Raw genomic sequence first — 14,088 nt, 5'->3', positions numbered from 1 at the left:
CGCACTAAAACCACTAAATTCGAGCTCACTTTCAGGCTGTGGCTCCCGTACGCACATTGAGGGAAAATTTTCGTCATCACTGATATCAGGCGTGATGTCCTAGTCACTAGATGACCAACTGCCATCAAAATGAGGACTTTCGAGATGCTCTTGATCGAGCTCCAACTAATACTCATCAATGTCCTTTAGTTGGAGGCCTCCCAAATGTTTACGAATCCCCCTCAGGACACCCCAATGCTTCCTAGGGGTCGTAAAAAGCACAGGATGTGGTCCTTGGACAATTTCGGCCACACAATGCCGCATGACACGGCCTTGGAAAGCTGGGTCACCTTGGGTGCTTGGTCCCTCTCCAGCATCCAAGTCCAAAACTCGCCTCACACTATCACTACCGACAAGCGATACACACCTTTCACGCTCCTGACGACATTGGGACATCTCTGTGAACGTCCTGTTACGTCACAAATACGCTAACACTTGCAAAAGTTCTGCAAAACACGAATGCAGCAAGAGATCGCTCTCTGATAACGTGTCGCTGATGCTTGCTGGTACAAAAAGAAAGCAATTCGCGCATGTGCGGCTGGGTAACGCTTGTAAACAAAACAACAGCTCGATCTGTGAACTTCCAGCATCCCTCAAGGCGGGTGATTTCAAATTTTTTGCAAACTAGGCCTATAACTATTTTTCCGCAAATATTTAAAAAACTTTTTGTAGTCGACGTATCGTACGTCCGTTAAGCACCCGACAGACAATTTTAGTCGACTTTTAATACATCCAATAGGCGTTTAAGGGTTAAAAAATACTGGCCATGAAAGAACACATTTCACTGTTGTTTTCAAGCCGATAGCATATAAGTATGTAAATATCGTATTATTATGAAATAGGATGATAATAACGAACATAATCAGTTTTTTTTTTACACAAAATGACATGCTCCCGACACCATCTAATAACAAAAAAGATAATAAAGTTCACAAGACGTACATATTTCGACTTGAAAACTTCATATAACAAAAAATAACCTATTTACACTAAATAGAGCAGGAAATAGCTCTGAATCAAGTTAAGTAGGGCAAAGTAACTGTGCCCCTGCCTTCAGCTGATTTTCCAAACCAAATCATAGATCGCTTTGTTTATATTTTATAATACTAATACAGTGGAACCTCTACATACGAAAGTCCCTATGTACAAAAAATTCAAGTTACGGAAGCAAATGTGAAGATTTTTTTGCTTTTGTTTACAAAAATAATTCAGGTTGCGAAAGGATAAAGTCCGAGATTTGCCCGGGCCGCCGAGAATAATTTTAAAACTCGCGTGCCGCTAACTGAGTAGACTCGCCACCGTCTTCCTGCTCTCTCATTGGTTCCTGATGCTAGTCACCGTTGTAAGATCCTGCTCTCCTATTGGTCAGCATCTGTCCCATCATGCCTTTATGTAAAGGCGTTCCTTGACCATTTTTTGCGACAGCGTTATCGTAAACACCTGGAATTCGTTCATTCACATATATTTCTTTTGTTAACGTAAATTCGTGTTAGTGATTTGTTTTTGTTGCACTGTAAGTTACTTTATTGTGTTGTGTGTGAACTTAATCACTTACGTTATTAGCCATGGGTCCCAAGAATGTTGCTGAAGTTCACGGAAAGAAGAGGATGCTTTCTATGGAGACGAATGAGATAATCAAGAAGTGTTAATGTTTTCTGCCATTTATAATATGTTTCGTAAAGTTTAGTGTTAATGTTTTCTGACATTTGTCAATGTGTTTCGTAAATTTTTTAAAAAGTTTCGTAAAGTTAAGTGTTCATGTTTTCTGCCATTTGTCCTCCTCCTATGTCGTCACTTTCGGACATCGCCTCACTTGAAAGGTAAGGTTCCACATTTTACTACATGCGTACGTACATGTATGTACAGTATTTCTTGTACCCTGTACACTAATACACTTTATATAAAGGTACAGTCATGGTTATGTTAGGTATTGAATGGTCCAAATTGTTGTATTTCATTGTTTATTGGTCAATTTAGCTTTCATTGTTTATTGGTCAATTTAGCTTTATTATAAAATTTACTGTGGTGTTTTTGTAGAGCTTGGAACGAATTAGGCAATTTACATGTAAAACGTAGTTCGAGATAGGAAAAAATCAGATTACAAAGGCTGCTTCGGAACGGATTAATTTCGTATCCTGAGGCACTACTGTACATAGTAATACGAGACTACATACAGTATTATTGGATACAGTGAAGTAAAGCATAACTGTTTAAAAGAACCAAGGAAAGGATGCGTATTTGTTATGTTTGTATTTTACGAGGGTCTCTCAGTGCTTCGGCAAATACCAAAATACATACCAATAACCAGACAAAAGTGCCATTTATTAAAAAAAAAAAAAAAAAAAAAAAAAAAAAAAAAACAACACGTATTTAAGTCAATTTTCAACTTAAAAACACTTCATATAAAGAAAAATAACCTTGTCACATATTCATAGTTTCTGAAGATTAATTTAAATTACATAGAAGCAAGAAAATCGCTCTGAATTGAGTTAATACGGCAAAATAATCTTACCTCCGCCCTCATTTGATTTTTCCAAACCAAAACATGATCAGTTTGTTTGTACAGTTAAACCCCTTAAAATTGGCATTCTGTGGTCTGGGAACTCCTGTGGTTCGGCTTGATTTTAAATAAGCCACCATTAGTTTATTGCACTGTCACCAGGGTAGCATCATGTATTGTTTACAACTTCAAGACTGCAAAAATTATGCCATATCTCCTTTGTTTTTATTAAAATAGCTGTTAGTAATGAAAGTATGTGATGTCAAGTATGTTTTTTTATATTAACCTTAAAGCAGTGGTTCTCAACCTTTTTCACTCCATTCCCCCCTTCATGAATTCTCAACATTCTTGTGGCTCCCCTTCATTTTTCTCCCAAATCCCACCCTGCCAAAAAGAAAAAAAAAAAAGTGTTGATGAGGAGAACACCCTTGCTTTATTACGAAGTTTACAGTCATAGTTATCCTATATTTGATAGATTTCTGAGATATGCTTACCTTACATGACTAGACTACAAAAGACTAGTGGACAATAGCAAATTTGAATTTGGTTGAGAAAAGTTCAATTAACCTCTGCATGTTTTATCACACATCAGTGGTAAGGCTGATATTGTTTATTTTCTGTCAGCTGACAAATCTGAGGTTGTGTCATTGACAATGCACATCTCTTGTCTGGGTCCACATCCAATCGGTTCTGGCTCTAACTATTGCAATGTAGAAGGGTGGAGAAACCAGACACATAAATAGGTAGCTGAAAAAGGCAAGAGTAGTCGAAGTGCAATCTCACTGACTTTTGGATATGAAATGATGCCTCGAACACCAGAATACATTCAGAGATTTTTCTTCATAGAGATCTTTGGCAGCAGAATCATGTTTGAGATCAAGGAACTCATCCAGAACATCACTGGGAATGGTAGTAATATCAAGAGTGCCAGAGAATGGATTCCTTACCAACTTCCCTTCTTCATTCGTAACAATATTATGTAAAAAAATTTTGTCAACTTAATTAAAAAAGAAAATTTTCTTTGCCAAGACAGTGATGCAAGATTTTTTTTTTATTCATATTTCAAACATTATTTATAAATGTAAAAAGACTCTACCAAGTCAAACTTTTAATCTGTGCTTGAGATAAGTGATAGTTTTGATAATTTCTTTTATGTAACTGTATTTACTTATTCGATATGCCACCCATGAGATCATATGATGCTACAGGTAAGAAGCACAAGCATAAATCTATGCTAGAAAATGTTATTGTTATAATACAATTAAGTTTGTTCATACTTACCTGGCAGATATATATATAGCTGTATTTTCTGAAGTCCGACAGAATTTCAAAACTTGCGGCACACGCAGTGGGCGGCCAGGTGGTAGTACCCATTCCCGCCGCTGGGAGGCGGATATCAGGAACCATTCCCATTTTCTATTCATATTTTATTAATGCCACTGTCTCCTGAGGGGAGGAGGGTGGGCACTTTAATTATATATATCTGCCAGTTAAGTATGAACAAACTTAAGTGTATTATAACAATAACATTTTGTTCATGCTACTTACCTGACAGATATATATATAGTTGAATCCCACCTTCGGATGGTGGGAAGAGACAGAATAGGATTTATAGGAAACTTAAATTAAGTAGATGATGTATATCTTGGTTCCTAACCTGTTAGCAAAGTAGACTCTGTGATTACTGTCCCTTAAGCCTGCTTTTGCTTAATCAGAGTTGCCAGCCAGGTGGAGACCTGTAGTGCTGGTGCGCTCTGGATGATCTGTCAACGGGGACGTGACCTCAACGTGACAAGACCATCGAGCCATACATATGAGGGCAACGAAGCAACTGACCACCACCTGACCAACTATCCAAAAAAACCCTTGAACGCTAAACTAAGGGATGGGAGATCTTCACACAAGACTCACCACAACCTAAAAACACAACAATAAAAACTAACCTAAACCTAACTAAGGGATAGGGAAAGAGCTACCTCCAGCCCCCAAGACTGTGTCTGCAGAAACGTATGGCCCAAGAGAATTACAGTCGTCATAAAATCGTTCTTCACATCCCTTAGGTAATGTGAGGCGAAGACAGAGTTGCTCCTCCAAAAGGTGCCATCAAGAATGTCCTTGATTGACATGTTCTTTTGGAAGGCAAGAGAGGTAGCGACAGCTATAACTTCATGAGCTTTCACTCATAAGAGGCTCAAATCAGTCTTCTGGCAAGATGAATGAGCCTCTTTAATGACATCCCTCAGAAAGAAAGCAACAGCATTCTTGGATAAAGGTAATTCTGGTCTCTTCACAGAGCACCAGAGATTACCTGAGGGACCTCTTACCTCTTTTGTTCTATGCACATAGAACTTGAGAGCCCTGACAGGGCACAGGGCTCTCTCTGGTTCTTGGCCACCAGACTTGACATACCTTGATCTCGAAGCTTTTCGGCCAAGGGTTAGAAGGATTTTCATTCTTTGCCAAGAAAGTTGGGCTCAAAGAGCAGACAGCGTTGTCTCCTTTGAATTGCACTAGATTACTAAAAGCTTGTATTTCACTAACTCTCTTAGCCGTCGCCAGAGAAGTTAGGAAAAGAGCCTTCCTTGTCAAGTTCCGAAGAGACGCTGCTTGAAGAGGTTCAAAAGGACTCGACATTAAGAACCTAAGAACCACGTCAAGGTTCCATGAAGGCGGTCTCGTTTGGGGAATCTTCGAAGTCTCAAAAGAATTTAAGAGATCATGAATGTCTTTGTTGTCAGAAAGGTCCAGGCCTCTGTGCCTAAAAACCGCTGACAACATGCTCTTATATCCCTTAATGGTAGGGACTGCTAATTTCTGCACATTCCTGAGAAAGAGCAGAAAATCGGCTATCTGGTTCACAGAGGTCGTAGAAGAGGAAACTCCCTCCTTTTTACACCATGCCCTGAAGGAAGCCCACTTCGATTGGTATACAGCTCTTGTAGATGCACGTCTTGCATTTGCGATTGCTCTCGCAGCTGCTTTCGAAAAACCTCTTGCTCTGGCCAACTTTTCCATAGTCTGAACGCAGTCAGACCCAGAGCGGAGAGGTTTTGGTGATACCTTTCGAAGTGAGGCTGTTTGAGTAGATCTTTCCTCCAGGGCAACATCCTTGGAAAGTCTACAAGGAAAGACATGACCTCTGTGAACCATTCTCTCGCTGGCCACATCGGGGCGATCAGGGTCAACCTCGTCCCTTCTGAAGCCGCAAACTTCCTCATGACTTCCCCCATGATCTTGAATGGCGGGAAGGCATACAGATCTAGGCCCTTCCAATTCCATAGCAACGCGTCCACAGCGATTGCTTCTGGATCTAGGACCGGGGAGCAATACAGAGGAAGCCTCTTGGTCCTCGACGTCGCGAATAAGTCGACCAGAGGACGTCCCCACAACCTCCAAAGGTCTCGACACACGTCTTTGTGTAAGGTCCATTCCGTTGGTAGGATTTGTTCCTGACGACTGAGAAGGTCGGCCCTGACGTTTTGCACTCCTGCAATGAACCTCGTCAGGATCGTTAACCTTCTTCTTTTCGCCCACAGCAGAATCTCCTTCGCCAGGTGAAACAAAAAAAAATCCTGGAGTGTGTTCCTCCCTGATTCTTTTTTAAATAAGCAAGTGCTGTGGTATTGTCGGAGTTTACTTGAACGATCTTGTTCGTCAAACTCCCTTCGAAGAACTGCAGAGACAGAAAGATCGCTGCTAGCTCTTTGACATTTATGTGCCAGGCTGCCTGTTCCCCTCTCCAGGAGCCTGACACTTCCTCCCCTCCTAGTGTTGCTCCCCAGCCCGCGATGGAAGCGTCTGAGAACAACACTAGGTCGGGGCTCAGAAGACTTAGGGACAAGCCCTCCTGTAGCTTCTGTGGATCGAACCACCATCTTAGATGGCTCTTTATTGAATGTGAGATTCTCAAGATCGCATTGAGATCGTCCTTGGCCTTCCATTCGTCCGCAAGGAAAAACTGGAGAGGCCTGAGGTGCAGTCTTCCCAAGGAAACAAACCTTTCTAGCGAGGAAATGGTGCCCAGCAAGACTCATCCATTCCCTCGTTCCGAGCAAGTTTCTTTCCCCAAGAAGGCCGAGAATCTTCTCTAATCCTAGCCGCTGACGTCCTGGGACGGAAACGCGAAAAACGCCACTGAATCCATCTGAATCCCCAGATACACGATGGACTGTTGTTCGGGGTCAGATGCGACTTTTCGAGGTTGACAAGAAGTCCCAGGGACTTCGCTAGGGCTAACGTGAACTGCAAGTCTTTCAGACACTTTTCTCTCGACGACGCTCTGATAAGCCAGTCGTCGAGGTAAAGGGAAACTCTTATCCCTGAAGAGTGTACCCACCTCGCCACATTCTTCATGAATACGGTGAACACCATTGGAGCCGTGGTCAGGCCGAAACAAAGAGCTCTGAACTGCCAAAACTTTTTGCCCCAAGACGAATCTTAGGTACTTCTTGAAAGAGGGTGGATCGGGATGTGAAAGTACGCGTCTGCAGGTCTAAGGACACCATCCAGTCGCCCGGTTCAAGGCTCCAGAACAGAATGAGGCGTCTCCATCGTGAATTTGGTCTTTTCCACGAAAAGATTGAGCCTGCTTACATCTAGGACTGGACGCCAACCTGACGACTGCTTTGGTACTAGGAAAATCCTGTTGTAAAAGCCTGGAGACCCCAGGTCCGCGACTTGTTCCACCGCTCCTTTTTTCGATCATTTGTTGTAGAAGATCGAACAACACTTGTTTCTTTTCTCCCTGATAGGATGGAGAAAGGTCCTCTGGGAGTCGTAGAAAGAAGAGGAAGATCTAAAAAGGGGATCTTGTACCCCCTGCTCCAAGATCTTGAGGGACCAAGGGTCCGTGTCTCTCTCTCTCTCCATGCTCCCGCAAAGAACTTCAGTCTGGCTCCGACTGGTGTCTGAAGGACATGCGTCTCACTTGGATGGCTTGGGTTTGAAGGAAGCTCTTCCTCTTGCAAGCCCTCTCCCTCGAGGAGCTGGTCTCGAGGGAGGAGCCCCACGAAAGGGCTTAACCTTCTTCGGCGGTCGCACAAAAGCCGAAGAAGTGGAAGGACCTGCCGGACGTCTCGAGGACTGGGCTGAAGTGTCCTGCGTTGCCTTTTCTTGCAAACTGCTTGCCAGGTCCTTAACCAAAGTCTGGGGGAAGAGATGGCTCGTAAGAGGAGAAAGAGCAGCTCCGTTTCTGAGCTAGAGTAACTGATTACTAGCCCGTGAAATTGCACAGCAAAAGCTCTCTTCTTCAGGAAGGGCAGTCCCAAAATGAGAGACCAGCTCCTCTGAACCATCCCTGACGGCCTTGTCCATGCATGATAGCACGCTGACCAGCTCCCCCAGAACTGAGAGACTCTGGGCTTCTCGATTGCAGATCTAGAACTCCCAAGCACCAGTCCAGGAAGTTGAAGACTTCAAGAGTCCGCAGCAGCCCCTTCAAATGATGGTCCGTCTCCGTAGGGGTTCAGGTCACTTTAGCAGTGGATAAAAGGGACCTCCTCTGAGAATCCACCAAGCTGGAGAAATCCCCTTGAGCTGAAGAAGGGATTCTCACACCCACGTCTCCTTTGGTTTCATACCACATACCTCCTTTACCGCTGAGTCTAGCGGGAGGAAGGCGAAAGTTGTCTTGCCTTGATCCTTCCTTCGTTCCATCCAGTCTTGGAGTTTCTCGAAGGCCCGCTTAGTGGAGAGCGAAGTCTTCATTTCGACAAACTCCGGGGTCTTACATGTCTTAGAGGATGAAAACTGCGAAGGAGGAGACTTGGGAGCTGCAGGCTGGAACTTGTCCCCGAAGGACGAGCGCAACAGCCGCACAAGAACTTTATAGTCCGAGATTGAAGAGGTAGCAGAAGGTTCCTCTTCAATAGAGTCAGCAGGACTACTCAATTCTCCTTCTTCCCTAATCGGAAGAGGAGACCGCCTCTCCGGAGAGGGCGTACGTCTATCGGGTCTTGCCTTAATCAAAGACCCACGATGTTTACAGGTAGAAGCCTTATCTAGGCTGTCTTCTTTGTGGCGTTTACCGCTCGAAGGAGGCAGAGCGTCCTGACGGCAATGAGCGTCCTTAGCGACGACCGAGGCAGCCTCACTTCCAAGAGAAGCGTCCTTACGTTTCTTCAACGAAAAGGTAGACTTTTTCTCAGGGATACGTGCCTGTGCGCGCAACCCAGCGTCCTGGTGCACGTCTTCTTCTTGGCCGGAGTCCTCCGAAGCGTCCTGCTGAGCGTCTTCAAAAGCGTCCTGACCGGGCGAACGAGATCGGCGAATCGCCGAAGGAGACGCAATCGGCGAAAGAGACGAGCGAGGAGAGGGAGAAGGAGACTGCTTCGTCCTCTTGACGGGCAGCCTAAGGTCCTTCCTCCGCTTAGGCTCGACTGCTGCTGGGCGAGTCCTCTGAGCCATAAGCGTTGATAGCTGGTCCTGAAGGGCCAAAAGAATGTTCTTCGTTGGAGAGGAACGAACAGAGGGAGCAGGGCTGATCCTGCGAGAAGACGAGGGGCGAGGGGACGCCTCCTTCCTTCTCACAGGTACAGCTACCTGCTTCTCAGTGATACGCGCCTGTGCGCGCAACCCAGCGTCCTCGTCGGATGAGATTTTACCTCTCTTCTGAGGCGGAAAAGCGTCATAAGCGTCCGAAGAAAGTGGCGATACAGGTCGTGAAGCGTCCTCAACACGAAACGTCCTTTTCAGCGGACGAGAGTCTCTCCGAGCGCTCCACCCCTTGCACGGGGAGGACGCTTCGGAGGACGAAAAGCAGTCCTTAAGGATATGCGCCTGTGCGCGCTCCTTGACAGCCTGGGACTTTGCAACAAGGCCTGCCGAAGGGACGCCAGATCGGTGGGGAGCCCCCGTAACCCTCTTGCGGCTTTCGACATATCCCATCCCTGATTCCTGGGAGTCCAATAGCGGTCTAGGCCTAGAGGCATTATGGGGCCAATCTGACGCCCCCTCCACAACACTAGGGGCACGATCACGCACTTGCACTGAGCCAGTTTCCAAGGCTTTCACTTTGGTCTCTAGAGTACGTAGAGACTCCAAAATAAGAGAAAGGGCATTACCTTCTCCCGACACAGATTCAGGGCCCGAAGGCAACAACACAGGTTTAGGAGATGCAAAATCTACAGGTGTTATAGCAGGAGAAATATTAGCACCCTTACCTTTGGTAGAACCACTCCTGGAGGAAGATCTGATCCTATCGCGTTCCAATTTACGCCAATAGGAATCATACACCCTCCAATCATCATCGGTCAATCCATCACATTCATTGCACCGATCATCCACCAAACAAACATGCCCCCTACAACTCATACATACTGTGTGGGGGTCTACCGATGATTTCGGTAGCTTCACCTTACAATCACTCCTCACACACACTCTGAAACTCACTGCATTGATCCAGACATCACGTTTACAGAAAAGCCAATCCAAAGTCAAACGGTTCCACTATCGCGTATGCCAATCCAACAATCCAAAATCAATACCAAAAGTCAATCAGATACTTAAATGCGAGCCAAATCCAAAAAATCCTAGGCGGAGGTCTGTAAACAGTAGTTTACCGACCGGCGACAGAAAAAAATATGAATAGAAAATGGGAATGGTTCCTGATATCCGCCTCCCAGCGGCGGGAATGGGTACTACCACCTGGCCGCCCACTGCATGTGCCGCGAGTTTTGAAATTCTGTCGGACTTCAGAAAATACAGCTATATATATATCTGTCAGGTAAGTGGCATGAACAAAATGTTTATTTCATTAGCGAATAGTTTAGTCTTCATTTTCCTCAATAGATGCCGCCGGTGTGCTTTGTTTATGTTTTGACGGAGACATTCAAGTAAACTGTGATCGCCGAAATTCATCCATTGTTATTTTCATCCTTCTATCCTCTACAATCAAAATAAATAACACAGAAACTAAGAGCGATAATTATGAATATATGAAATTTAGAATATCAAAGTCACTGATGATAATGTGCAGATTCTGAAAAGTTTAGTACTGCAGTTGACTTAAGATTAGGAATGTAGGCTAAATGTGTTAAATAAAGTACACTAAAGAAAACTATATAGTATAATGTTATTAAATAATGAAGTTAAAAAAATATGAGTAATAAACTGATAAAAAGCAGAGCCAGAACATAGCCAAGTAGTAGGCTATGTTGGAAACTAGGCTATTTGTATGTGGAAATACTTTACAAGACTTTGTTTACCTACAGGCTTAATTTTTAGGGGTGTATTCTATATTTCGGGATTTCCTGTGGTCTGGCAATGGCCTTGTCCCCAAGCTTTCCAGATTCAAGAGGTTGGACTGTATTTTATAACACAAATAGCAATACAAGACTACATACAGTATCATTGGATACTGCGAAGAAAAGGATAACCTTTTAAAAGAGCAGAGGAAAAGAAGCATACTTGTTATGTAGTTTATGAGGCAGTCTCGGCACCTAGCCTAAGAAACCGATAATCAGACAATGGTACTATAAACCCTACGGAGTGTAAATCCCAGTTATGAACACACTTAACAAGCGCTGTAATACTGAAATGCCGCTAACTGATGGAGACAGTAACAGCAGGTTGCCTGTACACAAAAAGTAAAAAAGATCCCACCATGAAAAAAAAAGAGCTTAATAACAGTCAGGCATAGAGCTCACTAAAACATATCTGCATCACATGACAGCCGAAAGCAAACTGGAATGTTTATCACATGATGACCGATGGCAAACTGGAATGTTTACATCCAGGAAGGCAGGTATTCCTGCCTACTGTACAGTAGTTACTGAATAACCACCTTGTTTAAGAGTTTAATGGCTGTTTTCCAGCTTCACCATGTGTAATTCCAAAAGTAAAAGACTGATGGTTTGTATGTCGTGTAGGAACTAATAGCAATGAGAAACCAGAGCAGGACTCAAAATAGTATATGGAGATCTTTTACTTTGTCAAGAAAACTAAGATCCTTGCTAATATTTCCTTGGAGAACAAAAATGATACATACTTGATATGCAGTTAACACACAGATATGCTGAAGATGGTGCTTCATGTTGAAGTAGCATTTTTTTTGAATGACAATGCTGACATTCTACCTGTAAAGGATGGAAAGAAGGACCGAAACTATGATAAGAAATTTAAGATAATTTATCTTTACTAAATATAAACTATTTTTATGCTACATCTCCCAGGATGGCACAGAATGTGCTTATCTCCAATGTAAAAAACGAAAAAGTTTAAAGTGAGGGAGAACACAATCTAATGAGGATCATTAATGAACTGGTTCCTTTATTTACAAATCATGGAAAATGAACTGGTTGTCAATTTCTAAAAAGTCACACATACTATGCATTTTGCAATCATTACTTTAGTGAAAATGCAAAAATCTGTCAACCAGCACAAACTAATTCAGAAATGCTATGTATGAAGAATCAGTGTTTGAAGACTGTACTGCTCTTAAGGTTACCACCTACTGTTTACCATGGATAGTGCACTATAGTACTAAAGGTTCTTAGCTGGGTCCCTTTGCACTAAGCAGCAATACCTTCTGATTTTTCTATTAATTTGTTCTGTCTAGTTCCATCCTCTCAAGTAGTGTTGAGACAATGAGGATGTCGTTCTACCCTCCTCTGACACACCATATTACAGTGGGTACCTTGTTTGTCAGACGTTTCTTACGTCAAACATTCTGTTTTTCTATTGAAATTTTCGAGAACATTTTGTATTGTTTATCGAAAACATACTTGCAATTCAAACTGACCGAATATCTTGTTTTTTCCTTTACAATATATACAGGCGGTCCCCGGGTTACGACGGGGGTTCCGTTCTTAAGACGCGTCGTAACCCGAAAATCGTCGTAAGCCGGAACGACGTTCTTGAAAACACGTCCACAGGGAAAATTTCACTATTAATTTGCAATTTTTCCTAGGGCCGTATTTCTAAAATTATCACTAATTTACTTTTTCCATGTGCAACACTGTGTATTCACAAATTACTGTATATTTTCATTAAAATACAAGAGAGAGAGAGAGAGAGGAGAGAGGGAGAGAGAGAGAGAGAGAGAGAGAGAGAGAGAGAAATAACTCCTTACGGTTTCAATAGATTGAAATGAATGTCTGTAGGCAACTTTTTCCCCCTCCCATAAATACATATTTCTGGGCTCAGCTCATGTCGGCCTATGAAAGAATCCTTAATATCATTCTTTCTAGGTAAAATTAATCTAAAATTACCAGAGAAAAACAAATTAAGAAAAATGTCAGTAAAACTGACTCGCTCACTCTATAAAAAAGAAGTGTCGGTATGGGGAGAATAGGGGCGAGTGGATCACTACCAACGATCATTCACCATTTAGACCTTCCAATCTAAAATCCCCACCAGAGCGAGCTGATACAAAAGGGTGATGCGGCCGCTACTACTACTACTACTGACGCCACGGACAGCAGCGCCCCTAGCGGACATCCTTAATCTTTAGACTTACACATTGTGCGCATTTTTCTCTCGTGCCGTGTTTTCTTGGGATTTATCCACTTTTATTCATCATGGAACGTGCTGCCATCGCATCGGCTAAGTTAAGTGCCTCATAAGTAGTATTTTACCGTATTTTAGTCTTCCAGGGACCAGTATTTTCCTTCTAATAGGGTCATATACGGTCTCCCGGTTGACTCGTGGCGGCGCCAGTGCCGCCTCATGTTAAGAATTCCCGGTCTCCCATACTGGGACTTCTTATACTTATGGGCTTACTATTTCACGTTCATCGTTTATTACATCGTTTTTATAGCTATGACAGCCCTTTTACCATTTCTCTTAGTTTGGTATTTAGGGCTATTCTGTGTTTCTGGCCCAGCATCCCGGCTCTTGCTCTTCATCGGCTATCGCTGGCTCCGAGTAGTCAACTGTTCCTCGGAACAGTTTGCCTCCTCCTGGGCTTCTTTTTCTTTTACTAAAAGTGTCTTTTCCCTCTTTTACGATGTATTATTAGTTTTATTTAGGGTATTAGGCTAGCCTAGGTGCATGTCCCATGTGTTGGTACAGTCTGGTTCACGTGGCCCTTCCACGGTTGTGTTGCTATCGCGGCTTAGGCCACTTGCGGTCACGTGTTCCATAGCACCTTACCCTGCCCCTTCCCTCCCTACCAGGTATAGGGAGGGGTCTGGGGGACTCCTTGGTTACCATGACAACCACAGTAGCCTTCCTCCCTCTTTCTCTGAGGAGGCCAGGAGCTCCCTCCCAGCTGGGGTATAGGGCGACTACTTGTTTCGGGTATCGGGTCACCGAGCTGGTAGTTGTAGGGACGGGGAGGGGTAGGCCACCCCCCCCCCCTCCTCTCCCCGAACCCCCCCCCCCCCCCCATTGCTCAGTCCCACCCTTCCCCTACTGTAACGAACGGAGCCTCCGCTGCAGCCGGGCCCCTGGTTTGTTATAGTTCGTCTGGCTCGCCAGCGGGCGGGGTGGTCACTACTAGTGGTCTGTTGCTTGCCTACTACTATCCTCCTTTTTCCCGCTACCGAGGAGAGCTTGCTTCTTACCCGGGCACTCTTCTAGTAGACCGCGGGGAAAAGATTTATATACAT

At 43.8% G+C, this 14,088-nt stretch overlaps 1 protein-coding gene across 3 annotated transcripts in view; it reads right to left on the bottom strand.

Annotated features, from left to right (window-relative positions):
• Positions 1 to 12,133, bottom strand: part of LOC135221673 (uncharacterized) — a 159,512-nt gene extending 147,379 nt beyond the window's left edge. The window contains exon 1 of one of the 3 annotated variants that reach the window (XM_064259396.1): positions 11,526 to 12,133. In XM_064259396.1, coding sequence (XP_064115466.1) covers positions 11,526 to 11,583 — 58 coding nt within the window. In that variant the 5' untranslated portion in view covers positions 11,584 to 12,133. The remainder of the gene's footprint in view (positions 1 to 11,525) is intronic. The other 2 variants (XM_064259394.1, XM_064259393.1) reach the window with 2 other exon arrangements.
• Positions 12,134 to 14,088: the final 1,955 nt, after the last annotated feature.

This window comes from Macrobrachium nipponense, chromosome 3 (assembly GCF_015104395.2).
Source record: "Macrobrachium nipponense isolate FS-2020 chromosome 3, ASM1510439v2, whole genome shotgun sequence".
NCBI classification, from domain to species: domain Eukaryota; kingdom Metazoa; phylum Arthropoda; class Malacostraca; order Decapoda; family Palaemonidae; genus Macrobrachium; species Macrobrachium nipponense.
Note: the sequence above shows the minus strand (reverse complement) of the source record. Positions and strands in the feature narration are given on the sequence as shown.